This window comes from Taurulus bubalis (genome assembly GCF_910589615.1).
Source record: "Taurulus bubalis genome assembly, chromosome: 13".
Lineage (NCBI taxonomy): Eukaryota > Metazoa > Chordata > Actinopteri > Perciformes > Cottidae > Taurulus > Taurulus bubalis.
The window spans coordinates 25,029,442-25,057,427 of NC_136601.1; the positions used below are offsets into that span (position 1 = coordinate 25,029,442).

The window sequence follows — 27,986 nt, forward strand, 5'->3', positions numbered from 1 at the left end:
GTCCCTTTGCGATTCACTTTGCGCACACCTGTCGTCGTCGTCGTCCTGCGGCGGGATGTGGACGCGGGCCCCCGGGGTCGTGTTGTGATCACGGCTCGCTGCGTGCTATCCTGTAGCTTTCCGGCGCGTCGCCTCTTCGCTGCGGCGGGTCAGAGCGCGGACCGCCGTGACGTCACGACGGCAGAAAAAAACAAAACACAAACAATGGCCGCCAGCTTGTATGTGGGTTTTATTTTTTGTAAGATGTAAACTCGTAAGTCCTCGAGTGGAATTAAAAATCAATAATCTACTCCAAATAATTATTTACCAAAAAATATGTTAAATATAAAAACAGTTATAGCAATCAACGAACAAGTCAAATAATCAATCAAATAATTGTGTAGCCACGAAGCTCATATTCATTTATTACTTATGACTTAATTTATTTGATTCATAACATACACAAAAAAACAGTCCACAGGAAGCTTTTATTTTATATACCAAAATGTGATAAAATAGAATAAAAAAGAGAATACATCCACAGACACATACATAGATACACACACAAAGTACAATAATGTGTTACAGGGTGTTAAGTGTGTGAACAATGTTGTTATTCTCTGAACCATAATTTAAGACCTTTTATTAAAAACCTTAAAATTGTAATAGAGTCACAATTTTTCAAATCCGTCTGAAAACAATAGTCAGGTGCCCAAATGAACATTGTTGCCGTTTTTACTTGCTATAATCATTTTATATAATATCATTTAGGACATGAGGGACAAAATACAGTCTTTGTGTCCACAATTCAACCAAAAATTAATCTAAGTCTATGCAGTACGTATAATTTATCAAAGAATGCTTAACATTAGTGGAATAGTTATCATTGGCAGATCTGAATGTTTTCAATGAACCGTGATGCTCTTGTCATGCACTCTGACACCTTATTCACATGCAAAGTGTTATCATAATGTAAAGATATGCACGCTCTGCCATTTCTCCTCTACTGTAACTGGTTCCACACACAAATACGTATTCTGTGAGGGAACAGTGACCCTTGGACCACCACATTCTAATCATGTTTGTGCCAAATTTGAGGGAATTTGCTCCTTACGCAACACATTCACGAGAATGGGACAGCCTTGAGGTCACAGTGACCTTGACCTTTGACCTCCAAAATCAAAGCCGTTCATCCGGGTGGACGTGTCAGTCCCTGATCCGTCCAAGCAGCCAGACAACAGTGTGCCCTGAAGACCCGCCCTCACTCTGCCTCTGATTGGCTGCTGGCTTCTGAATGCTAACGTTAGCTTAGCTATGATGCTAACCAGCTCTTCGAACTAGACAGGCGAAGTGATTCATCCGCGACAGCTTGCGTCTTTGTTCCTGTAGACTGAGGGGAGGCCACCGGTCCAAACTTACTAAAGGGTCTTTTCAATTTCCGTATGTTTTTTTCATCGTTAAACTCACTTCTGATCATTTTTTAGGGAAACAATTAACTTCGATTGTAATTATTGTCAGTTTTATGAACATTGATATTATTGATAATAATTATTATGGGAGCCTGAAGATCAGTTGCTCCACCAGGCAGGTGGCACCCTCATGGTGGAGCCACCGGTGTGTGAATGGGTGAACGGCATGTAGCGTTAAAGCACAAAAGAGAGCACTACAAGATGTGTGCCATCCACGTCTGAGTATCATTAAACTACTTTCACTAACCCTGTTGATCAGAAATAAACTTCACAAACTTTGCAAAGAAGGCAACAAGAACTAGCCAATCAGAGGCAACGTAGGATGAGTCTTCACAGGATGTGGCTAGGAAAGAAAAACAAAAACAATCAAACTCTGGTGGATAAAAGGCTGCCGATGGCTGAGAGAGGTCACTTGGTAAGCGGGTGAGAGGGCACTTCTGCATCTTCTAAAAAACTGTCATTGTTAGAGTTCCACTGGTTAAGCTACCGCACGCCAACGGTGGCACACGGGCAATGAACACCACAGTGAAACACCTGCTCCTGGAAGAAGAGGAGGAGCTGCTGAATGCTCTGCTCCTGGAAGAAGAGGAGGAGGAGCTGCTGAATGCTCTGCTCCTGGAAGAAGAAGAGGAGGAGCTGCTGAATGCTCTGCTCCTGGAAGAAGAAGAGGAGGAGCTGCTGAATGCTCTGCTCCTGGAAGAAGAGGAGGAGGAGCTGCTGAATGCTCTACTCCTGGAAGAAGAGGAGGAGGAGCTGCTGAATGCTCTGCTCCTGGAAGAAGAGGAGGAGGAGCTGCTGAATGCTCTGCTCCTGGAAGAAGAGGAGGAGGAGCTGCTGAATGCTCTACTCCTGGAAGAAGAGGAGGAGGAGCTGCTGAATGGGCGCCGAGCTCTCCTCCCCCCGTCGAAGGCGCCAGGAAACTGGATCTGGGTTGGTCCACTGGTCTCTGCTGGAGTCTGAGCTGAAGGAGCTTCTGGTGAACCTGATTTTAAGCATGAAGATGAACTATGGAGACATGGCTGATGGCCTCCTTTACTTCTGTAGGTCAGAGAGAACATCAGGATTACATTGAGACTGGTTCATACCAGTTAAAAGTTCCTCACAGGAAGTTGAAAGGAACAGTGTGAGATCTAGTGCCACCTAGTGGTGAGTTACAGATGACAACTAAAGTGTGGAGAGAACTATAGTGTCCTTCAGGCATGTAGAGATATATTTAGGATTTTATTACTACTTGGAGCAAATCTTATCAATACTCTTCTTCGTGACTCAATAATTCCTTAGAAAAACACGTTATTTTAACAATAAATAAATTCAGAACAGGATTAGAATGTTTTTACCTGAGATATAACTCAATGTTGTTTCTAGTTATGTTTACAACAGCAAAGTCACTTTATAAAGTCAATAATATCTCACTGGAAACAGAAGTTAATTAAATAAATAGCATTCCTGAGTGAAGTTTATAGAGATTGAAGAACAGATCAGTCAGTCCTCCATCTTCTGTCTTCCCTCTGTCATCTTCTGATTCACTGCCTGCAGATACCGCTAGAGAGAGGAGCTGCTTTTACAAAGCAGAGGCTTTTACAAGAAGTTAGACTACAGGCAAAAAGCTTCTGATTTAGCACTAAGACAGAAAAAAAGGTATTAGCTCAGCAAACAACGGTGAGACCGGCAGAGCTGATTGAATTAGGTTTCTCTTTAGTTTACATGTTCAAACTTGTTGAAACGATTCATTGGGTAAGTTTTACAGGAACGAGCGTCGTTGTTGTCTTCCCAGACTCCTGTGAGTGTGTGTGTGTCTTAAAAATGATAAAAGCACAAGTAACTAGTTATCAATACTCCAGACTCAGCTCAACTCAGGGTAAGTCAAGCAGTCAATTGTTCTGGGAAAAAATGACAACACAAAAATCATGTTTAGTTCCACTTTATTTTTGCAAAAACAAGAAAAACTGTGTTATGTGAAACCTCAGTCAGAGGTTCTCACGTCCTACTACAGAAACCTGCCGGGGAGCAACAAAGACCGACGAGTGTGTCAATTTATGAATCTCATTGCCATTTAAATAAAATAAAAAAACAACATACTCAGTAAAGTAAAGTTCACATCTCCCCTCAGCGACTCGTACGGAGAGCTAACTTCAACAGTAGGGGTGAGAAAATGAGAAAGAGGAAACCCAAGAAGAAAGGACCACAACAGGAGCCGTCAACGCATTTCACACGGGACACTTTACTTCAGACATTACGCAACACCTCCAAAACACACACACACACACACACATTTCATGTGGCACGCCGCTCATCTGAAAACATTACTGTTCATACTTGCTGCAAAGCCTTTAAATCACAAGTCCACACAGACCTGACCGACGAAGACGAGGAAAAGAAAGAACGCGACGCTGCTCCTCCGACCCACTGGACCACTGACTGAGGAGGAGATGTGGATCCCAAGGATTCTGGCTAAGTTTAAAAGACATTGCAACTTAACATCAGGAAGAAGTCCCATATATTTCATACTTCAATTGAGGAACAAACTCACCTAACAAGGAAACTCAACATCTGCCACTCTCAGACTGTGGAGTTTGAAACCCCCCAGACATTTAAAACAATAGACGCGCTTCAACCGTGACTCTTTCAGAGCGTTTGGTCCGACAGTGTTGAGTTGAGGGGAAGAAAAGAGAAGTCAACAAACACCTGTGTTATGTAGTCTTACAAGAGGAGTGTTGTCGGCCAGGGAACCGCAGCCTCCGTGTGACCGTGAGGAAGAGGTCGGTAGGTTCATTTGAGGAAGAGGAGCGGTGAGGTAGCTTCTGTACGAAGGGGCTAACCGGGTGTTCCAGGTGCGTCTTCATTACAATAGGACAGCGGGGGTTTCCAGCTGCTCACTTTTCACACAGAGAGACGCGGGAGAAAAAAACCTGAGGTCTGGTATTGTAAAGAATGCTGATGAAGTAAGAACCCTCCCCCTTGCTTCTCTAAAATAAAACTAGTTTGTTAGTTTTCTGAGGCAGTAAACACTGAGAGTAAGAACGAATACATGGTGAGTAAATGGCTCAGTTGAAGTTACAATAACTGTTATTGAGGCTACTAAAAAGGTACCGTAAAAGTCGGGTTACAAGGCGCTTCTACCTTCGGTGGCTGTCCCCGCTGTAGCAAGCTAGCAGCAGCGCTAGCTCGCGCTACTAGCTCGCGCTAGCTAGCGCTACTAGCTCGCGCTAGCTAGCGCTACTAGCTCGCGCTACTAGCTCCCCGCTGCTGCTGCTACTGCCCGCGTCCCCTCTGCCCGATTCAGGTGTCGAGCCGGGGCTGGTCCCGCTACATTCTGTGGTTGTCGGGGAGCTAGCGGAGCGCTAACTGGATACAGCGGGGAGCTAACGGGGACACTGACCGGTAGCAGCGGCTTGTAACCCGACTTTTACGGTATATAGCAGAGATCTGTTCAACTACCGACTGGGCTCATCTTGGACGATGAGTCCAGACATGTCAGTGGTGTGCAGTGTCACAGTAACGGGTTTGATGGCTCCGCAAAGCGGGCATTGAACACTGTGCAGTAAGTCTATCTGTACATTGGAACTACATATTAGTCCCTTGCAGGGTTTTTTGTTTGTGTTTTTTATGGTTAAAAGGGAGTATGGGTAAAGTGTTGGAGAAAGGCACATCCATCTTCTTCTGCAGGACAGACAGTCGTCGTTCAGGAAGCCTTCACTGTGATGGAGGACAGAAGCACAGGAGTCAATAGTAGTGTACAGTGTCCATATGAACACATTATTAATACACCGAACATAACATTCTACAACCCTAGAGTGTATTTGAACCTGAAGCATAGGAATGTGGACGTGAAGGGTGGAATTGCTCCACTTTAATAACAAGTAGGTCATGTCCAAAGCATGCTTTAACTACCATAATTAGAAATAAATCAAAAGGATCAGTACCTTTTTTGGAACTACTGCATTTGCATCCTAAGAAGCCGTCGCCTACCCTGAGTAGCAGAGTTTAAAAACCGAGGTTACCAGAGATATCTTTTCAAATCCACTGTGTATAATAAATAAAGCATTCTGATGATCACAATTGGTCTCTTGAACCCTTTCTCAAAACACTGCTACACTCAAGACCAGGACATATGAGAACAATGCTGATCAGCATCCGTGCATGCTTTGATCAATCTGAGATCAGTCAAAGCTCAAAGTGATCTGGTACCTCAGAAGCAGGGTCGTCGTCTGGAGCTGGGATGATTCTACCAGTCAAGGGCCCCACTCCAAGCACCTTGGGCGATTTATCAGCTTTAGGTGTTCCTTCCAGGACCACAACAATGTACTCTCTCTTTGGAGCTTCTGCCAGGGCCTCAGCAGCTGCTTCTTCCTCCACCACAGGGCTTACTTCTGCAGCGGGGGTTGCCGCAACCTCTTCTTCAACTGCGGTGGTGACTGGTTCTTCAGCAGCAGCGGTGGTAACATCAGGTTCTACTGCCGCCAAGGCTTCTTCAACCACTGGTGCAACCTCTGCCGGTGCTGGGGCCTCTTCAACCACTGGTGCAACCTCTACCGGTGCTGGGGCCACTTCAACCACTGGTGCAACCTCTACCGGTGCAGGGGCCTCTTCAACCACTGGTGCAACCTCTGCCGGTGCCTCTTCAACCACTGGTGCAACCTCTGCCGGTGCAGGGGCCTCTTCAACCACTGGTGCAACCTCTGCCGGTGCCTCTTCAACCACTGGTGCAACCTCTGCCGGTGCCTCTTCAACCACTGGTGCAACCTCTGCCGGTGCCTCTTCAACCACTGGTGCAACCTCTGCCGGTGCCTCTTCAACCACTGGTGCAGCCTCTACCGGTGCAGGGGCCTCTTCAACCACTGGTGCCTCTTCAACCACTGGTGCAACCTCTACCGGTGCCTCTTCAACCACTGGTGCAACCTCTACCGGTGCAGGGACCTCTTCAACCACTGGTGCAACCTCTGCCGGTGCTGGGGCTTCTTCTACTGGTGCAATGGCCTCCTCAACTGGTGCAGGGGCTTCTTCTGCGGGTGCAGCCTCTACCGGGGCCTCTTCTGCTGGCTTAGTAGCCTCCTCAACTGGTGCCGGGGACTCATCGATGTCTTCAACAGCGGTTGCCAACTCTTCAGAGATCTTTGGTACCTCTAGAGCGGAGGCAGCGGCCAGCGGCACTGAAACACAAAATCCAGCCATCCAAAACATCACTGATGCTGAAGTCATATATCTTTTCCCACATTAAGGTAACTCAACTTGTGGCGGCTAAACAATTGGAAGTGCCATCATATCAATCTGGTGGAACGTGCAGGTGCAATGCCAACGTTGGCCTAGCACTAGAAGACCGGAAACGCAGTGTTAGTCGCTCGTTAGTCGATGTGGTGCCACAAACCAATGAAGATCTTCCACGTCAGAATAGGAAAACGCACACAGACGTTCTACAGCACGTCTATTAATAATGGGTAATTGAGGTGGGGTTTAAATACACCGCTTGACACATTTACCAATACATTTGTACATCTGAGATACACAGTGTGTACTATACTGCATTTCTTTTTGCTATTCCCCAAAACATGCAGCAGTGCTGATCTACAGTATCTGTGAAGAGACTGGGAGTTCCCAACAATACAAATGGACCATACTTGAGGTCTTCGTGCACATATCAGGCCGTGCAAGAGGTTTAGTGTTGCGTCTGGACGGATGCAGCTCAGGAGAGTTGGGCACGGAAAGCAGTGAGATAATGCAATGCATTTATGAAGTGAGCGTTTTAATCCAGCTGAATTTGCTCACTTAATAAATGAAAAGGGCAAGTTTACATCTGTAAGTTCCATGTGGACTTTTCAACTGGAATGGATTGCTAGAAAAAACCCTCACTTCAACGCTCCAATGCAAATTAAGATTAAAAGACCAATTCAGACAAATTAAAGACGGCAGTAAACCTTTCCGCTTTGATACAGGTTTTATTATTATTATAATCCTAAAATGTTCACAGTCCTCATTAACCAGTTATAAGTCAAATAAAAATATGATCACATATGGGTTAAATCACTCGCTGACTAATGCGTTCCCATGAGTTCCACATTACACTTAAAAGAGCACACTGCAGCAGTTACAGGGTTTGCACGCTTCCATCTCATTTAGCTGTAAGATATACACAACATTACAGAGGTTTTAATGAAATACAGGGTTTGATCAATACCAATGACAGAACAGTATTTGAAGGCTGTTCCTGCCGGTTCTCCACGTCCATTTATCTGCGTGTGGTCAGGCTTTTGGTTTTCTCACAGGAAAACCAGCTGCTTTTTAGTCACGTTAACTACATGAATGTTTGTGTTCACAGTGATCACATTTATTTCACCCATAACTGCACATGAAAGTCACATGAAACCCTCTTTGCCGCTTTGGAAATGTGTCACGGTGGTGCTTACAGGGGTAAAAACCAAGAGGATGCTTCCTGAGGAGAGTTATGATCTGAACAAATATAGACATCGCACACGGAGATCTATGCTGCGCACCCCAAGAGAACAAAACCCTCAAGTCATCCGTACGAGAAGAGACGCTTAACATGCACCCTCCATACCCACGGCAATAAATATGAGAAAATAATATACAGCTTGAGGAAGACGAGAGGATGATGAACAAGGGGGGAACCCAGGCACCCGAGGAGAAGCAGCTACCCGCTAGAGGTGCTAGACAGCGAGCTACCAGTGTATCAGTGGCTCTGGAGTTAAAGTGGTTTAGAGGTTGTCAAGGTTGTGTCTGGTACTCTGTGTGTGTGTGTGTGTGTGTGTGTGTGTGTGTGCCTGTCATGACGGTGTGCAGTTTCAGGCCTCAGAGGCAGCTGCCTCCTCCTCCTCCTCCTCCACCACCTCAGGTGAAGAAGTCGTACCGTTGCTGTCGGCCTCCTCGGCGGCGGCGGCGGCGGCCTCCTGGACCGCTTCGGCCGCGTGAGCCACTTCTTCCGCGACCGTCTCCACTTCCTGCGCGGCCTCGGCTACTTCCTCCGCCACCTCGGCGACGACCTCCGCCACCTCGGCGACGACCTCCGCCGCCTCGGCGACGACCTCGGCGACCTCCTCGGCCGCGGTCTCTCCCTCGCCATCGCCGGCCTCGGCAGCCTCCTCTCCGGCGGCCTCGGCCTCTTCGCCGGCCTCCTCAGCTGCTACTTCCTCCTCCTCTCCTGCTGGCACACAAGAAGCAGAAGCAGCGCATTAGCCAGCGGTTCGATTCCCACGACCCCGTTCTTCCCCCTCCTACAGCGAGCAGCCACCCTCCCACACCGGTATCAAACCACCGGCACAGCCACTGTGCACAGACACAAACGCTGAAAAAAAAAAAAAAAAAGAAACCAAGCAAAACATCCCTCTTCATCCCTCCTCAAATATGAAATGTTTTTTTCTTCTTTTTTTTAAAGCCGCATTATACAAGATTATTATTGTATTATCAGTAGCTGGGTTTCCATCCAAGGTGTATTCTTCACTACTGTATTCTTCTTTACTGTTTTACTGCATATTTATATTACTTGATTTTTGTATGTGTCTCTTGTGTGCACTGCTGGACTACTAAAGGATTATTTTATTGCATCTTATCTTAACGACACAACGGAGAGGGCGCACTCAGATGTAGCACAGACGTCACTCTTTATCCAAAATCCAAACCACTGGGGGGTAAAAATATTTATATTTGACCAGAAACTAGCTGTGGGAAAAACTGAATTACCGCCTCATAGATTTTTGCCAAATTTCGCGGTTTATCATTGCGTCATCTTTTTTTTTTATACTTTCAAACATCGGCGTCACGGTGACCTTTGACCCCCAAATTGTCATCAAGGTTGAAACTTGTGAGCGCAAGTGGACATTTGGGCCAAATTTGGAGAAAGTCTCGCTCTAAAAGAAGCCGTTTCTGAGATATGTTCATGAGAACGCACCGGACGGAGCGTCTGCTGCCCGTTAGTTTTCTCATTCATTCAAACGTGATATTTTTCTTTTGAAGTGACAGCTCTACAACGTCGAGGACGAATGGGATCGAATCAGCGGACGAAGTGGCCTCGTCTGGGTCGTGTCCGCATGCTGTCCACACCTCGGAGATCTCGCTCCATCATGAGTCCATCAAACGGAGGCCTCCATCACCGGGGACTGTTAGGGTTGGAAAACGAGCTTCGTTAGCCGCCGCCGATCAATAAAAACTACGACGACGGGGAGGAACAGAAGGCGGTGCGGCTTTTGATGTGACGTATATTTTTATTAAATCTTTTTTAACGCAACATATAACAGATCGCCGTAGTGTGGAGACACGGACGCATTGCAAAGACGAGATGGAAACACAGCTGCTGGCAGGCTGACCCAGACGAGCCACTTCAAACACAAATACCTCAGAGAATCCTTCTTCTGCGGGAAGAAAAGCAAGCGGCGACACATTCACCACACACTGAACCGCATGCAGACTCAAGCGTGACAGACAAGGAGGGAGGAGGGAGGAGGGAGGAGGGAGGAGAGGAGTGCGGGTCAAGGTGCAAGGGGAGAAGGGGTGAAGTTGAATCTTAGTTCTTACCATCTCATTACCAAACTACGGGCTAAGGAGCTCGTGCGTCTTTAACCTTTAAACGGATCCTCCACCACTGGATCAGCGAGAGAAAACCCACTACGTCGTGAGAGTCCACTTGGACTCCATCAGCGCCTGAGGCCGCCCATCGGGATCGACAATAGCCTGCTGGTACGCGAGAGCTTGCTAGCTGCTAGCTGCTAGCTCCACGCTCGTTCTTCTTCTAACGAGTCCCTCCAAATGTCCCTCAACATCAAAGTGCAGGCGTCTCCGGGTTAATGTCACAACCCCAACTACAGTTAAAGTCGTGGTCACCAGAGTGCATCATTTCAGTGTTTCATCTTTATAGAAATAAAAATCAGTTATCTCTACCTGGCGCACGCCTGGAGGGGTCCCGCCATTAGTTATATTATTATAGTATATAGTATATATTTTGGGAGACATTTATGACTGTAGGGTTCCAGAGATCACAATTTTAGAAAAAGCCTCACAGGATCATCGACTGCTGACGGTTTCAGGCCGGAGTCTCGTTTCCGATCAAAGGAAGCGGCTTGAGACTCATCTCATCCGCTACCAATGAGGCCATCGTTTGGTAATGAATACATACAACACGGCTGCGATAAAAAGGTTCGCCAAGTCTTAATGAATATCCATTTATTAAATGATAATGAATCGCTCACCACATAACTCTACAGTACACGCTCAGCCGAAGCGTCTCCTGGATGGAGCCGATGTCCGACCAGAGCATAATAATGTGTTCAATGTTAAACGTTAGCTTTACTCGACTACGTCCACCAAATGTCTGTTTCTGTCCTCCTTCAAGTGTTGAGCAGCGATGAAGTCCATCGACTAAAGAAAAGTCCACTCATCCTCTTCCAGGTGTTTCACGTTAACATTTAGCAGCAAGATGGAGGGAAAAGAAGAGAAGGAAGGCGCACGGGATCAATGTCCTTCACAGACTTGTCCCGAGGGGTTTAGGCTCGTTCTTTCCTATCGGTAGCGGAGGGGGAGGGGAAGGAGGGAGGAGGAGAGGGGGGCTCTGTTTCCCTGTTCAGATCCAAAGAATCCAGTCCTAGGACGGATATCCATGCGGCCATGAGGACCTTAGCTTTAGCTTTACACTGAAAAGAGCAAAGACACAGTTAGAGAAACGGGAAGGAACCTCGCTCACAAGGTCATCGTCAGACTAAGTATGAACACTACAGAAGCGGTGTGTGAATTAGCAAAAACAAAATGGGGATGAGCTGCTACCAAGATGCTCGGGTGAGGTCGATGGCGAGCGCTCATGAGGAGTCAAGTCTCACCTGGAGATCAGGTATCTGAGACAAAGAGGGTTTTATCTGAAGCCTCTTCTACACGAGGGAGACGGTGAAGAGGAGCAGGACTGAGCGGGATCACAGGAAGGACGGAGACCATGAACCCTCAGGGACGGACTGACGTCACCTGGTTCAGTGTGACAGGATGAGGGCTGGAAATGGTGTAAACAATCTGACTCCTGTTGTCTTCAACGTCTTTTTTATATTCATCTTGTTTATTGTGTACAAGTACGAAGAGCCAAGTGAAGTCAAAGCCAAGTATGTGTAAACACACATGGCCAATAAAGCTGATTATGATTCTGAATATGTACAATCAGAGTATTTATCTTAGTTTTTACTCTCTGATGTGAACGTCTTCCAGGAGAGTTATTTCAAATTATAAATAATCTATTTACTTGTTTTGTCAAAACAGCTCAATAACTAAATGGAATGAATACATCTGTGTAATATATATATATATATATATATATATATATATAAAAATATAATCTCTGTGTTTTTAGGTTCCAACCTAAATAAATATACTAAACCATAAACCATATTCCGCCTCTTTATTGACTTTTTCCTTCTTCTTCTGTCTCCACTGGTAGCCTCGTGTTGAACTTCACATTGCTATGAATTGTGGGTAATTCGGAGCGTGTTCCTGAAGGGCTCACAGCTGGGCGGAGGGACAGACCTAAACCCTCACAGAGATTGGGCCTTTTGAGTGGGGTGTAGGTTCAGGATCTGAGTATAGCCAAGCTCGATGAAGAGGAGATGTTAGGGATGAAATGAGAAGGTGGACAGCTGTAAATATATTCACGTTCCTTTTTTTAACGAATCACAGAACCTCGGTGGACGTCTTGAAGTTCAATCGTTTCCCTTTTAGCGTACGTCACTTGGCTAGTTACCTCCCCGCCGTGGACGGGCTAATCCCGGTGCCCACGCGTGTTAAAAGAAACACACAGCGATTAGTGCGATCACGGACTTTCATTGCAACCAATGTTGTGAGTCTGGTAGTAAAAGTCGCCCAGAGGAGATCAGATCAGTTCCCTTGAACCCGAGGCAGCGAGTGAGTGAGCATTCAGGAAGTGTTCAGGCGGTTAATGGATGGAATGATGAAGGTCTGTGGCCGCGACACTTACCCTCTTCCTCGTCCCGGCCTGCAACAAAAGAAACACCGTTCATGTGTTCATGTCTCAGAGCCTCAGGAGAAGAGAGTTTGAGCAAAGGCTGCGTTAACGTTACTGTCAGACAGTTTACATTCTGTTACGGCCTGAGGACAATAAGCACAATCTATATAAAACACAACAGTGGGAAACTGTGGCTCCGTGGTGAGCAGGGTCGTGCTTCAATCAGAGGATCGACGGTTCGATCCCCGGCTCCGCTAGTCCATGTCGATGTGTCCTTGGGCGAGACACTTAACCTCGGATTGTTGAGCGTCTGAGCTGCAACATAGTGTCTGGTCTAGTAATGAAATACTCTTCATGCCAGTAGGTCGCGCAATAATGACCATACATGCTGTATTATGCTACAATGTGACATTAATAATAACAATAACTGCCATACATGCTGTATTATGCTACAATGTGACATTAATAATAATAAGAACTACCATACATGCTGTATTATGCTACAATGTGACATTAATAATAATAAGAACTACCATACATGCTGTATTATGCTACAATGTGACACTAATAATAATAATAACTACCATACATGCTGTATTATGCTACCATGGGACATTAATAATAATAAGAACTACCATACATGCTGTATTATGCTACAATGTGACATTAATAATAATAAGAACTACCATACATGCTGTTTTATGCTACAATGTGACATTAATAATAATAAGAACTACCATACATGCTGCATTATGCTACAATGTGACATTAATAATAATAAGAACTACCATACATGCTGTATTATGCTACAATGTGACATTAATTATAATAAGAACTACCATACATGCTGTATTATGCTACAATGTGACATTAATAATAACAATAACTACCATACATGCTGTATTATGCTACAATGTGACACTAATAATAATAATAACTACCATACATGCTGTATTATGCTACAATGTGACATTAATAATAATAAGAACTACCATACATGCTGCATTATGCTACAATGTGACATTAATAATAATAAGAACTACCATACATGCTGTATTATGCTACAATGTGACATTAATTATAATAAGAACTACCATACATGCTGTATTATGCTACAATGTGACATTAATAATAACAATAACTACCATACATGCTGTATTATGCTACAATGTGACACTAATAATAATAATAACTACCATACATGCTGTATTATGCTACAATGTGACATTTTGTAACTTTTTTGGGTTGTTGGTGTACCGCAGAATTTTTTTTATTGTAGAAAAAGGTTGAAAAACACTTGTCTACGGCGTGTGAATGGTAGCTAGTCCTGATGGGAAGGTGGCACCTTGCATGCTAGCTCCTCCCACCAGTGTGTGAATGGGTGAATGACGTTGTGTCGAGTTAAAGCTCGACGAGTCTGTTTACTGTTTACTGCGTGTCTCTACTGACAGACACAGCTCTCTGCAGAGCGCTGCATCAGAGATGCCTCCTCCCTCCTCTCCTGCTGTAACAAACAGGGATAATCTGGGGGATGTCCCACAATGCTTTGCTCGCGGTGAACTCAATCCGGTCTTACACAGAGAGGCAGTCCGGTGTGAATTGAAAGAACCACGCTGCAGTTCTGATAAAGGTGTGATGCGTAGAGCAGAGGAGACCAGTCTCACAGCGTGGATCAGAGTCGAGGTCGCACATTGTTCACTGAGGACGCATCGCCATGTTGTATTCATGCGTTCTCATCTTTGTTTCAGGGATAGACTGAGATGAAAAGCGCTATATAAATGAACTGCATTATTATTATTATTAACGCTGCAGTCACAGCCGGCCCCTCTCGATAACGACAGCAGGAGCTGAATGAGGCCCAGACCTCTGACCCCACAGCATTCATGTCTGTTCTAAAACAACATCCTTTAAATATGTGCTGAAATGATACTCATTCAAATGGATTTGTGTTTTAATTTTGTAACAATGCAAATATCAACCCTCATTTCAGCACCAGGAGCTGTCCAGTCAGACCCACGGGTTCTTTATGACAAATATTTAGTCACAAATGAACAGACTTAACACAAAGTGGACTGATAACTGAAATCGATGTGAAACGACCAGCTAGGAATAAAAAGCGCAGGACAGCAAAAGCACACGTGAACGTCTCTCCTTCACAAGCGCTCTCTGGCAGGTGCAGCCGGTTTGGGTTTTACAGGTGAAAGTAGCCGCCGCTGCCGGCTGAAATAAAGAAGCTTTTGAACTTTGCTATTTACATTACTGTTATCTGAGCACTTTATTTTATACTTGACTTAATATCTATTGCCCTGTTGTTGTTGTTTGTCTCGTCTAACGTCTAATGTCACCTTCCGCCAAGAAAAAATCCTTGTTTATGTAAACATTCCTGGCGAATAAATGGTTCTGATTCTGATCAGCACGAGGAGTTCCAACCCTTTTTTCCTCCCGACAAGATGGGAGCTTTACAAAGAAGAGCTGCCCTGTCGGTTTGAATTCTGTCCCAAGAAAGACGGTAAAATGGTAAACGGACTCGTAGAAGACCTTTCTCCATTCACACCCATTCTCCTACCCAACCAATGGCCGGGAATCGAACCGCTGATCTTGCAACTGCAGGACGCCCAACTTTACTGAGCCACAGACGCGGCAGACAATAAGATTGAAAATAACGAGTGTGGTCTGCTGGAGGAAAGCTCAGGAGCACTTACTCTTAGGGGGCCATGGCTTAGGGACCCACTCCACCCGGGGTCTGGCATTGATTTCTGCAACGCGCTCGTCGAACCTGGCCTGGTCCGAGCTCACAGTGCTGTAGGTCTGCGGGGAGGAAGGGAGAAAGTCAGAAGCTCATCGGTTCCTGAAAACCCGGACACTTTGTCATTTTACAACATCGGCTCATTTGAGCCAATCAAAAGCCGTCTGCGCGTCTTGTTCCCCGTGTTCCAGTAGTCGTATGAACCCCACATGAGTTGTAATACTTGTGTTATTTTACATCATTTATTTCAGAATTTTGTTGCAAACAAAATGTATATTTAAAAAAACTAAAAACTTTTACACCATATTTTGATACGAGCAAGGTTCCTCAAAAATGCCTCATGGAGCGTCCCCGAGTTTTTCAAACTGTATGTTTCAGGCCCACATACTAATAACACGCCTTTTTGATTAGGACCAAAAGAATCCGAATCTGCAACATAAATCAAATCTAACAAAGCACTGGCATGTTAGGAAGGAGTTTCAGTCAAAAACAACTGTTCGGTAAAAAATGTATTTATTTTACTTATATGCTGGGTATTGGAATGTTCAGCAGCTTCCGTATGACGCCGTCTAGGAAACGTACGCGACGGTATCGTAGCAATTCAAGTGAAGTTAATCAACCCTGTGGTTGCGGATAATTAAGTTTCCTGTTTTTAAAAACAAGATTTGTTTTACTCACGTATGACACGGCGGCCACGAAGGCGCCGCCGCACAGCAAGGTGTAGACGATGTTCTCCCCGGACCCCCCGGGGACGGAGGACATCGGTCGCCGCTGCACAACTGGAAGAGATAGAAGGTCACGAGCTTTCAAACCCTGACGGAGTCACATTACGTCTCCTCACTTTGAGCTGCTCGCCTCTAAGCCACGCCTCCAAGCCACGCCTCTAAGCCACGCCTCCACCAAAGACATTCTAGTAATCTTAGACTCGAGCCAACTGCTGTCCGGCTTCTCCATTAATGCCCTCACCCAAATATTCTGATTTCAAATTTATATTTGATTGGTGAAAAAAATAATATTTATATTGGACTGTTGGGAAGAAACAAATAAAAAAGGCACTGCCAGACGTTGTCTCTTTCATGAACAGGGTTGACCAGTGGGCTTCAGGACTTTAAACCAAACATTCAGTGAAATCTGGGTGTAAACAGTAAAAAGTGAGTAAATGTAGTATTTAAACTAACAATGAGAATACAAAGCATACAGTAAACCTTAAATGACACAAATGAATGAGACAATAGTTTGATTAAAAGAATAAACATCTATATAGATGCCTGCTCATATTTTAAATCTTTCTTTTAAAAGCATGTTAATTATTTCAAACTCAGCGTAAATGAACGTCATGAACACATGAATATAACACATTTACATGAACACATGTGAATGGCCTTCTAGTCTTCTAGCAGAGCAGGACAGGGTTAGCGTGTTGCACAACACGTCAAGCTCCAGCTCAGTGGAACATATGGAGAGAAAGCACCCGGAGGTGCTCGACCGGCTCATCGTGCCTCACACACACTCTTGCCTGGATCAAGCAGAAGAGAGTGTGTTGACCAACACTGTGCTTGTCAGCGCTTGTTGTTCGATGCAGCCTCGGGTACGCGGTTTGGTTCTAGCCTGTCACGCTATCATCTGTGAAAACTTGTTTTAGGGAGCATTACAAATGCCACAGGAGGGTTTGGTGAGTCCTGGAGCAGACAGCAGACAGCAGACTCTTTGACTCGAGGAAAAGCCTTTCCTTGGGTGACCTGGAGCGTCTCCTTTCCCGACGGAAACACTTTGAACATTTCATTATAAAATCAGTATAAATCGATGGATTCTGCACCCAAATGAATTCCCTTCATAAACGAGGCATAAAGTGATAAAGTGAGGGCCTTGGAGTCGTGTCAACCGACCTAAAAAAAGTGCCCAACTGCTCCTCAACGCGGCTGAGCCGGCGGCTCGCAGCTAGCGGTGCAAACAGCGGTACCAGTGCCGACAGTGCTGAGCTGAAGGAAGCAGAGGACGGGCGCTACGTAGGGGGGAAGCGGATCCTAACGCTCACGGGTCAGAGTCTCAGGTCGCATCAGCCCTCTGGTGGCCCTTAATGCAGAAACACAGACGCACAGCAGTCATTGGCTGTCGTCTGGATCGTTACGCCCAGACCTCCTGGGTAGTTCTGAGTTCTGTTTCTGTTGTGTCCGTCACTCTCCTTGTCTCCGCCCTCCTGTGTGATTACAAGCCCCGCCCTCATTGTTTCCACCTGTGCCTCGTTCCCCTGTGTATTTAGTCTGTTTCAACTCCCTGTCCTGAACGTTATCTTTGAAAGCGACTTCCTCGCCCTGTGTCTAGGTCCTGCTCCTTCAAATGGATTAGAGACTGGAGAACATTGAAGGCGCTCTACGAGGCGGATAAAGGACTCAATGTCGTTAACTAGTGGAAGAAGAAGTTAAAGAGCTAGCTTGGGTGTTTTGAAGTAGTACTTATCCACTTTGTCATGTCCAGAGTTGAGGGTGTTACGCTCCATATTCTCATGAACTAATCCGGCGTCCAGAGTTGAGGGTGTTACACTCTTCACGTTCTCAGGCACTAATCCGGCGCCCCGGGCTCTGACCCTGTTATTTATACCGGCAGGCTGGAGCGTTGGGGATGAGGCGGAGGAACCTCATGAGCAGGGGAGCGGACGCAGCCAAGATGTCGGAGGATTACGCCAGGATACCGTCCTGCTGAGTGGGGAGGAGAGCAGCTGCACACGAGCCGTCGCTGAACGGATCTTAATATAAACGCGTAACATGAGCAGAGATCTGCGACACGGAAAAGCATCACATTCCTGTTCATACACCGAGACCATCGTTATCATTGATGCACCGCAGGGGAGCCATTTGGGGTCAAGTGTACGCGGGGATCGAACCGCCGACCCTCTGCTTGATCGACACCACACTGTGCCGGTGTTCTATAGTTAGGCCTACATCTCCACCTGCTTAACCTCTAAGTAGTGTCCATCGTTCCCATGCGTCAGCCCTGGTTACGTAAGGTTATTTATCAGTGACGCTGCCTCGCGAGCACGCGCACGTCAGTCAGCATTACGTTTCCCGGCAGGGATGCCACGGCACTCTTTACATTACATCAAAGTCACGCGAGCGCGCAGCCACGTGACCGACAAGCGGCCACCATGTTAGCGCGCACGTGAAGGTCACACGCGAACGTACGCGTAAACGTGCACACTCACGTTGGAGAGAGAGAGAGGGAGGGGAGAAAGATAGTGCGCGTAACCCTTCACTTAATGAAGAAGGGCCACGTTGGCCCTTCTTCATTAAGTGAAGGGTTACGCGTAATGCCGGTGTGACCCGCGGGCACGCGCGCTGATGGTTACTGTCGTTATGAAATACATGAAATACTCCAACCAGGTCCATATGTCAAAGAGGAGCAGCGCGCCGGACGGGCCCACGCGTCACGCGCGCGTCACAAACGAGGGATAAAGAAATGCCCCGCAAACTCCTGACTGCACAGCTTCAGACCCGCACTTCATACATAAAGAAGCTCGAGTTGACCTTCACATCCAACGGGCAGCCATTGCCGTCCCCAGCGCGGAGGTGGTGCAGCTATGCGGAGACATTCGCGCGAGGACAACGTGTACTCTTCCTGCGATGTCAGCCACGAGGCGAGAAACCGTCCCGTTCACAGCGCGTTGAAGGTGACGGATAAATAACACGAGGAGCTCGTTTTTTTTTTTTGTTTTTTTTTTGGGAGGTGGGTTTGATTGTCCCCCCACACCACCAGTGATGAAGACTCACCGTCCCGGGGCAACCTGTAGGCGGCTCTCCGCGCCAGAGGCCCGCACTTTTGCCACGCCGCTCTGCAGGAAAACATCGCTGCTCTCCGGGTAACGGGAGGGAGAAGTGCCGCAAGTTTCAGACAGCGGGAGCTGGATGAGTGAGCTGGTGCGGTTCTGGTCAGGGAAACACGCGTGCGAGGAGGAGGCGCTCTGCTGTTGCGCAATGTGGTTGTGCGGCGCAGAGGTATGGAGGGTGATTAGCGCGCACAGAAAGGGAGCGTGAGGGTATGAGGAGTCATCCTTCTCTGTGCTAACTCCGCCCTCACGGATTAATGACACAGTTTAATGTTAACCATCAAGGTGTGAAATATTCAATATCCAGTAAACATGACAGGACATCATTGGGGTTTTTCTAGTCTCTGATCATGTGACTATAAACAACCAATCAGTGTTTAAACCACCAGGAGAGCTAGTAACGTTAGCAGCACCGCTAACGGATGAATTATGAGCTGTTGACAATAACTCTAAACAGATTATAATACATCATAATCATAAATCATCACTATTGGCAGGATTTGTTTTGATACATAACATATATTTGTGTGTTTTTATAAAGAAAAAAACTATTATCATTCCAAAGTAAAAGGATAACATTTCATATTTTTGATAGTTCACACTGACTTCAGAGCAGTAGAAATGTAAAACAAATAAATATTCCGGATCCTTGTAGACCAGCTGCTATAATCAAACAACAAAGGGATCTGTATCTGTCATCATGGCTCAACAATGATCAACAATTAGTATCGGCCTGATCCAAAACGTGAGCAGGGATCTCTAAGGGATCTCTAAGGGATCTCTTTCTGTAGAGCACTTTGTAAACTTTGTTTTTAAAGGTGCTATATAAATACAGTTATTATTATTACTTTATTATTACTCCTCACGCTCCAAACCTGGATCAGACATGAGATGAGAAACACCATTACAAAGTGTGGAACGTTAGTCTCTCGCTCCTTCCACCTTTATTACACTTCTCTACTGCTTATCTTCCTCTTTTATTTAAATCTCCCTCTGAAGCGCTCAACCTGCAGCACTTCTCCTGCTGTTGGCATGAATCACCCTCCATACCCGGAGGCCTCATCCTGCCCCACCCACCTCCACTGGAGGAGAAGGTCGAGGACACACAATGATTTTGTTATTGTTTTCATGCAACTGAACTTTATTTTTGATCTTCTTTTAAACGCTTGCTCCTTCCTGCATTCCACTCTGTCTCACAGACACAACATGACGTTGCTGTGGATTTGTCCACGTTGTGTTAGATCTGAGTGTTGCTCCATTAGCTGCTGTCTGACCCTCAGACCTCTGCTGCTAACTCCAGCATCTAACCACCGCTGCTGCTGCCTGACCTCTACAGACCGCAGTCTGCTGTCAAGAGATCTCTCTCTCTCTCTCTCTCTCTCTCTCTCTCTCTCTCTCTCTCTCTCTCTCTCTCTCTCGCTTTGGGTGACATCAGGAGAAGTGAAGACTCTTCAGTTTGACTTTGGTGTTGACATGTTTGTGTTCTTCATACAGGCCTCCATGCATGACCCGGTTATCCAGACTGGAATGGTTTTTCTTCGTGTTCTTGAAGCTGGTTAACAATTAACCTGGACCGGTGTTGGACAAAAACGGCTGTGTGAGCCGTTTTTGTATTTATAGTATACATCTCTCTCTCAATAGTTGCGTCCTCTTATTACTTGTGTGTCGGAGGTCAGGAGAAGCTGCACCGTCAGCATGTAGAGACATGACTGCACTGCAGCTAACGGACGGGACGACGTCCAGTTCTCACAATCAGGCGCTCAAATAAAAAGGGTAAATACAAAATAAATGTATAAAGAGTATAAAATGTGCCACTTATTAATGACAAACAGATACTATTACATTGTTTTAATTGAATAAATGATTAATTTGAGTGAAGGACTCAAAACTCCATTGTATTTTGTATCCTTTGTGAACTTCTCCTCCAATGAATCGCCACCTTAACGTGGTGGAGGAGTTTGAGTGGCTCAGTGATCCTGGGAGCTATGTTGTCCGGGGCGTCAGCCCCTGGTAGGGTCTCCCAAGGCAAACAGGTCTCGGGGGAGAGCCCAGACTAAGAGCGATTCAAAAAACCCTGATGAATTGCAGCCCACGGACTAAAGTTACCTCGCCCGGACAAGGGAAACCGGGGCACCCTCCCGGAGCCAGACCCAGGAGGGGAGCTCGTCGGCGAGCGTCTGGTGGCCGGGCTTTCGCCCATGGGGCCCGGTCGGGCTCAGCCCGAAGAAACAACATGGAGCAGCAGTCACCCCGTGGACCCACCACCCGCGGGGAGAATTATCGGGGTCGGGTGCAATGCAGACCGGGCGGCAGGCCAGGCAGGAGACCTGGGCGGGCCGATCGCCGGCAGCATAGACTAGCTCTAGGGACGTGGAACGTCACCTCGCTAGCGGGGAAAGAGCCGGAGCTGGTGCAGGAGGTGGAGCGGTACCAGCTAGATTTAGTTGGGCTCACCTCCACGCACAGCATGGGCTCTGGAACCAAGCTCCTGGAGAAGGGTTGGACTTTGTCCTTTTCTGGAGTTGCCCAGGGTGAGAGGCGCCGGGCGGGAGTGGGGATACTCACGAGCCCCCGGCTGAGCGCTGCTATGTTGGAGTTTTCCCCGGAGAACGAGAGGGTCGCCTCCCTGCGCCTACGGGTTGCAGGGAGTAAAGCTCTGACTGTTGTTTGTGCTTATGCACCGAACAGCAGTTCGGAGTATCCGGCCTTCTTGGAGTCGGTGGGAGGGGTCCTGGAAAGGGCGCCGCCTGCCGACTCCATAGTTCTCCTGGGAGACTTCAACGCTCACGTGGGCAATGACAGAGAAACCTGGCGGGGCGTGATTGGGAGGAACGGCTTGCCCGATCTGAACCCGAATGGTGTTTTGTTGTTGGACTTCTGTGCTAGCCACAGTTTGTCCATAACAAACACCATGTTCGAGCATAAGGTGGCTCATAAGTGTACCTGGTACCAGAACACCTTAGGCCGGAGATCAATGATCGACTTTGTAGTCGTATCATCTGATCTGCGGCCGTATGTCTTGGACACTCGGGTGAAGAGAGGAGCAGAGCTGTCAACTGATCACCACCTGGTGGTGAGTTGGATCAGATGGCGGGGGAGTCGGCTAGAAAGACCTGGCAAGCCCAAACGTGTAGTGAGGGTGAACTGGGAACGTCTGGCGGAGGACCCTGTCCGGGAGGTCTTCAACTCCCACCTCCGGAAGAACTTCTCACAAATCCCGAGGGAGGCTGGGGACATGGAACCCGAGTGGACCATGTTCAAAGCCTCTATTGTGGACGCGGCTGCTCGGAGCTGTGGCCAGAAGGTCATCGGTGCCTGTCGTGGCGGCAACCCGAGAACCCGGTGGTGGACACCGGGGGTGAGGGAAGCCGTCAAACTGAAGAAGGAGGCCTTTCGGGCCTGGCTGGCCCAGGGGTCTCCTGAAGCAGCTGACGGGTACCGGCAGGCCAGAAGGGCTGCAGCTGCGATGGTCGCGGATGCTAAAACTCGGGCATGGGAGGAGTTCGGGGAGGCCATGGAGAAGGACTTTCGGTTGGCCTCAAGGAAGTTCTGGCAAACCATCCGACGGCTCAGGAAGGGAAAGCAGGGCCTACCCCAGGCTGTTCTCAGCAGGGGGGGGGAACTGCTGACCCGGACTGGGGACATCGTCGGGCGGTGGAAAGAGCACTTTGAGGAACTCCTAAACCCGGCTAACATGTCCCCCGGAGAGGGGGCAGCGCCGGAAGACTTTGGGGTGGTTTCTCCCATATCCCTGGCAGAGGTCGCTAAGGTAGTCAAAAAGCTCCTTGGTGGCAAGGCGCCAGGGGTGGATGAGATCCGCCCTGAGATGCTGAAAGCGCTGGACATTGTTGGGCTGTCTTGGTTGACACGCCTTTTCAGTGTCGCATGGGGGTCGGGAACAGTGCCCATGGACTGGCAGACCGGGGTGGTGGTTCCCATCTACAAGAAGGGGGACCGGAGAGTGTGCTCAAACTATCGTGGCATCACACTGCTCAGCCTCCCGGGAAAAGCTTATGCCAGGGTGCTGGAAGGGAGGCTCCGACCGCTTGTCGAACCTCAGATTCAAGACGAGCAGTGCGGATTCCGTCCCGGTCGTGGAACAGTGGACCAGCTCTTTACCCTTGCAAGACTACTGGAGGGGTCCTGGGAGTTTGCCCAACCAGTCTACATGTGCTTTGTGGACTTGGAGAAGGCTTTCGACCGGGTCCCTCGGGGGTTTTTGTGGGGGGTGCTGCGGGAGTATGGGGTGCCGGACCCGTTGGCACGGGCTATCCGGTCTTTGTACGCCTGCAGTAGGAGCTGTGTTCGTATCCTCGGTAGTAAGTCAGACACGTTCCCGGTGGGTGTTGGCCTCCGCCAGGGCTGCCCTTTATCACCGGTCCTGTTCGTGACTTTCATGGACAGGATATCTAGGCGCAGCCAGGGGGCGGAGAGGATCCGGTTCGGGAGTCTCGGGATCGCCTCTCTGCTGTTCGCGGATGATGTGGTCCTGTTTGCCTCCTCGGATTGTGACCTCCAGCATTCACTGGGGCGTTTTGCAGCCGAGTGTGAAGCGGCAGGGATGAGAGTTAGCGCCTCCAAATCTGAGGCCATGGTGCTCTGCCGGAAACCGGTGGATTGCTCCCTCCAGGTGGGGACAAACTGCCTACCCCAAGCGAAGGAGTTCAAGTATCTCGGGGTCTTGTTCACGAGTGAGGGTAAGGTGGAGCGGGAGATCGACAGACGGATCGGTGCGGCTGCAGCAATAAAACAGGCGCTGTACCGGTCCGTCCTGGTGAAGAGGGAGCTGAGCCGGAAGGCGAAGCTCTCCATTTACTGGTCGGTCTATGTTCCAACCCTCACCTATGGTCACGAACTCTGGGTCGTGACCGAAAGAACGAGATCTCGAATACAAGCGGCCGAAATGAGCTTCCTCCGCAGGGTGGCCGGGCTCACCCTTAGAGATAGGGTAAGGAGCTCGGACATCAGGAGGGAGCTTGGAGTCGAGTCGCTGCTCCTTCGTGTCGAAAGGAGTCAGCTGAGGTGGTTCGGGCATCTAGTCAGGATGCCTCCTGGACGCCTCCCATTAGAGGTTTTCCAGGCACGTCCAACTGGTAGGAGACCCCGGGGAAGACCGAGGACACGCTGGAGGGATTATATCTCCCGGCTGGCCTTGGAACGCCTCGGGATCCCCCAGAATGAGCTGGAAAGTGTTGCGGGTGAGAGGGAAGCCTGGGTCGGCCTGCTGAACCTGCTGCCACCGCGACCCGACCCCGGATAAGCGGCTGATAATGGATGGATGGATGGATGTGAACTCCTTATATTGAAAACTGGAAGGAGTCACACCTAAATGGTAAATAGACCTGTACTTGTCCAGCGCAGTAGTACATTCCTGTCGTGCATTCTTTAAATAACCCAGGTCTCTGTCAACAGTCCCCTCTCGTCAGAGTTCTCCTGAAGTCTTATTTCATCCATCTTTGTTCCCACCAGACAGCCAGGAGCATGCTGGGTAGTGTAGTAGCCTCAGGTGCTAGCTGGGTTAGCTCCCCTCTCGTCTCTCCTCCCTGGTGTTTGGTCCAGCAGGTCTGGTCGGTCGGTCGGTCGGTCGGTGTCGAGTGTCTTCAGTCACATTCCACAGCGCTCAGCAACAAACATCAAAAGAAATGACGAAAACGTAACGAAATACACGCGCAGCCGTTGCCATAGCGACTCCCACCAGAGGTATTCTCCCAGGCTGAGCTCATCTCTTCTTCGTGTTCATTACGAACAGCAAAGAGGACCCATCTCATGTTTGGTTCATTGATAACTAAAGTGTGAATAAAATATGTTTTCATCAATAAAACCAACACAGGAAGTGTGACTGAACAACATGACCATGACTCGTGTTCATTTCAAATGTTACATTTTATTCGTATTTTACACAGGATTTAGGGCGAGGAATCGGGAGTTAATCCATTCCTGACTTGATACTCGTGGACATCCGTACTGCGCTGCTTGAAGAGCTGCGGGAGGAAGACGAGATGCTGGAGTTAGAACGCTCTTCATGTTCAACCACACGCCGTCATCTGTCACACATTTAAACCAGAAAATAAGAAAAAACTATCTGCAACACAGGCCTGCTCTTCTGATCGATGGGTTTCATGACTTTTCCATGACTTTAAACCAAATTTCCAAGAGCAAACATTCAGTGAAATCTGGGTGTAAACAGTAAAAAGTGAGTAAATGTAGTATTTAAACTAACAATGAGAATACAAAGCATACAGTAAACCTTAAATGACACAAATGAATGAGACAATAGTTTGATCAAAAGAATAAACATTTATATAGATGCCTTTTCCAGGTTTTCTATGACCGTAAGAACTCTGTTTTAAACTAAATTAATCAAAACAAGGACGATGAGAACATATCACCGAATGACATTTAAAAAAAGATCCTGCCTCTTAGCGTGACTCGGCCTCACAAAGACTTCTGTTAGAATGTAATTAGGAACATTTCATTGTTCCGTTTAAAATGAAGAACGGTGTTTTGTTCTTTTTGTCCTGATCTAGCACGCTTAGTTTAAATAAAACATTGCTGCCTTCTCCTGGGGAAATGAACAGACACTTTGAGGACAGTAAATGCTGAATAGTTCACCCGATAGACTCGGAAATAAAATAGTATTTCGTCTCGCCGAAAGACACGTAGGCCTCTACCCGTGTGGATCGCTTCCCAATGACATGAATGAGTGACACGTCAACTCAGTGGGCTGAAGGAAGCCGCAGTGGGAGTTAAAATAATAAATTGACGACGTCCATGAAGTTCTAGACTTCAGTGTGCATTGAAACTTGTGCTTCAGTGTCTGAGGTTCAACCCGTGCTCTTCTACTTCCGTCGTCATCGTCTTCCTCTCGTGGTTTTCTGACTGGAGAGTTGGTTCCACTTCCTGTTGTTTTATTTTACTAAACCCAAATCGAGACGAGCGTTCATTTGCATTCTCTGTTGCTGCTTTTCTTCTAAATTTGCTTGAAATCTGACTCAAAGTCTGTCGAGCACAGAAAGAAATATTACAATAGCAGTTTTTTTATAATACCGTGCAGTCTAAATAAATAAGTAGCTGCTGTTTGTGCTCTTAAGCTGACAATGAGCTCACTACTCAAGCTCTCCATGTTCTGCTATGTGATGGATCAACACATCGACAGAACTGGTTTGAGCCTTTGGAACCGTTTATGTGGACAGAGATATTTTCTAAGTCCGATCGGTAATTTAATCTTTTTTTTAAACAGAGTGGAAATGTCCACTCTCAGACAAGGCGTCTACATTCTCCAGTGTAGACATGATGACTCTGTCATGCCCACAAACAGAAGTCCTCACCAGGCCCCAGAGGAGAGCGGACGATCCCAAGGCCAGGCTCACCCTCAGCCAGTTGGGGTTAGCGGTGTCTGGCTTGGCGCTTGTGAACGCAGACCTGGATCCAACTGCAAATAATAATAATAATAATACCACAATATCAAAAACAAACCTCACTGTTTAACAACAACAACATGTCTTGGCTTTGGCAGCCAGCACTGGAAACGGACATTAAGGGTAGAATCAATATCCTGATGAGAGGAATGGACCCTTACAAACCCTTGGAGCAAGTATTTGGATTTAGTTTGACAAGAAGCAGGACAGAAATAAATAAAGTCTGGAGTGAATACTTATTCATACATGAGGTAGAAATGGGATTGCAACCCTTCCTGCTAGTTGGAATATGCATGAACACGGTAATAATAATATTAATAATAATAATAATAATAATAATAATAATACTAATAATAGAGTCCAGTGAAGTTAAAAACACACTGGAGAAACTAGCTACATGCTACATGAAGCTAAGCTAAGGTCAGGCTTCACAACAAATACCGTCGCGGCGTTCACGTTGTAAACAGAGAGGCAAAAATAACAACGTTGTCTTTATGATGAATAAAAACATGTCCATGAACTCGTTACGATCATGTCACGAACGTACCTTTGCTGAGGGAAGCAGCTCCAGAGAGTAACCGGTTGAAAGTCATGTTAGCTTCAGAGCAGCTCTCTTCATCCGATCTGCGATCCTGGTTCACTCCGCACTCGATTACAAGGTCCTGCGAGACTTGAGTAGAGGATCCCAGAATCACCGATAAATCGCTCGAACACACACAAAACGAACAAAACTAATAGCATTTGTCACTGTACACTCTGACAATGTCTGTATTTGTAATATTTTTGAAGGAATTGCATCCCCGTTGTCCCCAGTTTAGGAAAGTGGTTTGCAACTTTCGACCACAGGACACAGTACTATACAGATTCTCCATCTACCATAATAGGCAGTGTTTAGTAATATTCCCGGTGTTGCGGTTTAATACGCGACCGTGTTAACTGGTGACTCTCATCCGAACGCGCCCGTTGTTGTCGTAGTCACAGGCAGACAGCCGTTGAAAATAGGAAGAGAAAGACTTAGCTGCCCTCGTGAATACCGCATTGTTTATTTTGTATTGTGGTATATTATTATGTATATGAGAGGGTTTGACACTGTATTAAGGAAACAAAAAACAAAGCTGCATTCATGAAGACAGCTAGATATAGGCGTTCTCTTTCCTTTTTTTTCGACACGGCTGTCGTAAATACGACAATAACGGACGCGTTCGGCTGAAAGGTCGCCAGTTAACACGGTCGCCTGTTAAACCGTAACACCAGCCAACGGTTATCTGACGACTTTCGACTGAAGGGTCGTCAGTTAACACGGTCACCTGTTAAACCGTACCACCGGTCAACGGTCATCTGGTTACAGTTTAACAGGCGACCGTGTTAACTTGCGACCCTCGGCTGAAAGGTCGCCAGATAACAGGACCGCCACTTAATCCGCAACACCGGTTGTCCTTAAATGTACAGTTAATCAAACCACGCACGCGCGCAGAGCCCCCGCTTGTCCCCGCGTTTTGACGCGCAGACGCAGAGCAGCCTGACCCCGGCGGGGAAGCGCGTCGGCCATTTTGCTCGGAAGGGGGGCCTCGGCTTCAACACGTGAGACTTTTTGGAGACTGAAAGAGGCTGA

General features: G+C 47.2%; 1 protein-coding gene and 1 long non-coding RNA gene across 2 annotated transcripts; both read right to left on the minus strand.

Moving 5' to 3' along the window:
- Positions 1-3,353: 3,353 nt before the first annotated feature.
- On the minus strand, positions 3,354-6,110 carry LOC306746158. The gene is made up of 2 exons (XR_013771126.1): positions 5,637-6,110; positions 3,354-5,144 (listed from the first exon to the last, which is right to left on the minus strand). It is a non-coding gene; the product is annotated as an uncharacterized lncRNA (long non-coding RNA).
- Positions 6,111-7,370: 1,260 nt separating this feature from the next.
- Positions 7,371-19,041, minus strand: mgarpa (mitochondria localized glutamic acid rich protein a). The gene is made up of 5 exons (XM_079228332.1): positions 18,901-19,041; positions 15,815-15,915; positions 15,093-15,198; positions 12,403-12,420; positions 7,371-8,601 (listed from the first exon to the last, which is right to left on the minus strand). The coding sequence occupies exons 1-5, from the start codon at positions 18,974-18,976 to the stop codon at positions 8,246-8,248; spliced, it is 657 nt and encodes a 218-aa protein (XP_079084458.1). The 5' UTR covers positions 18,977-19,041; the 3' UTR covers positions 7,371-8,245.
- Positions 19,042-27,986: the final 8,945 nt, after the last annotated feature.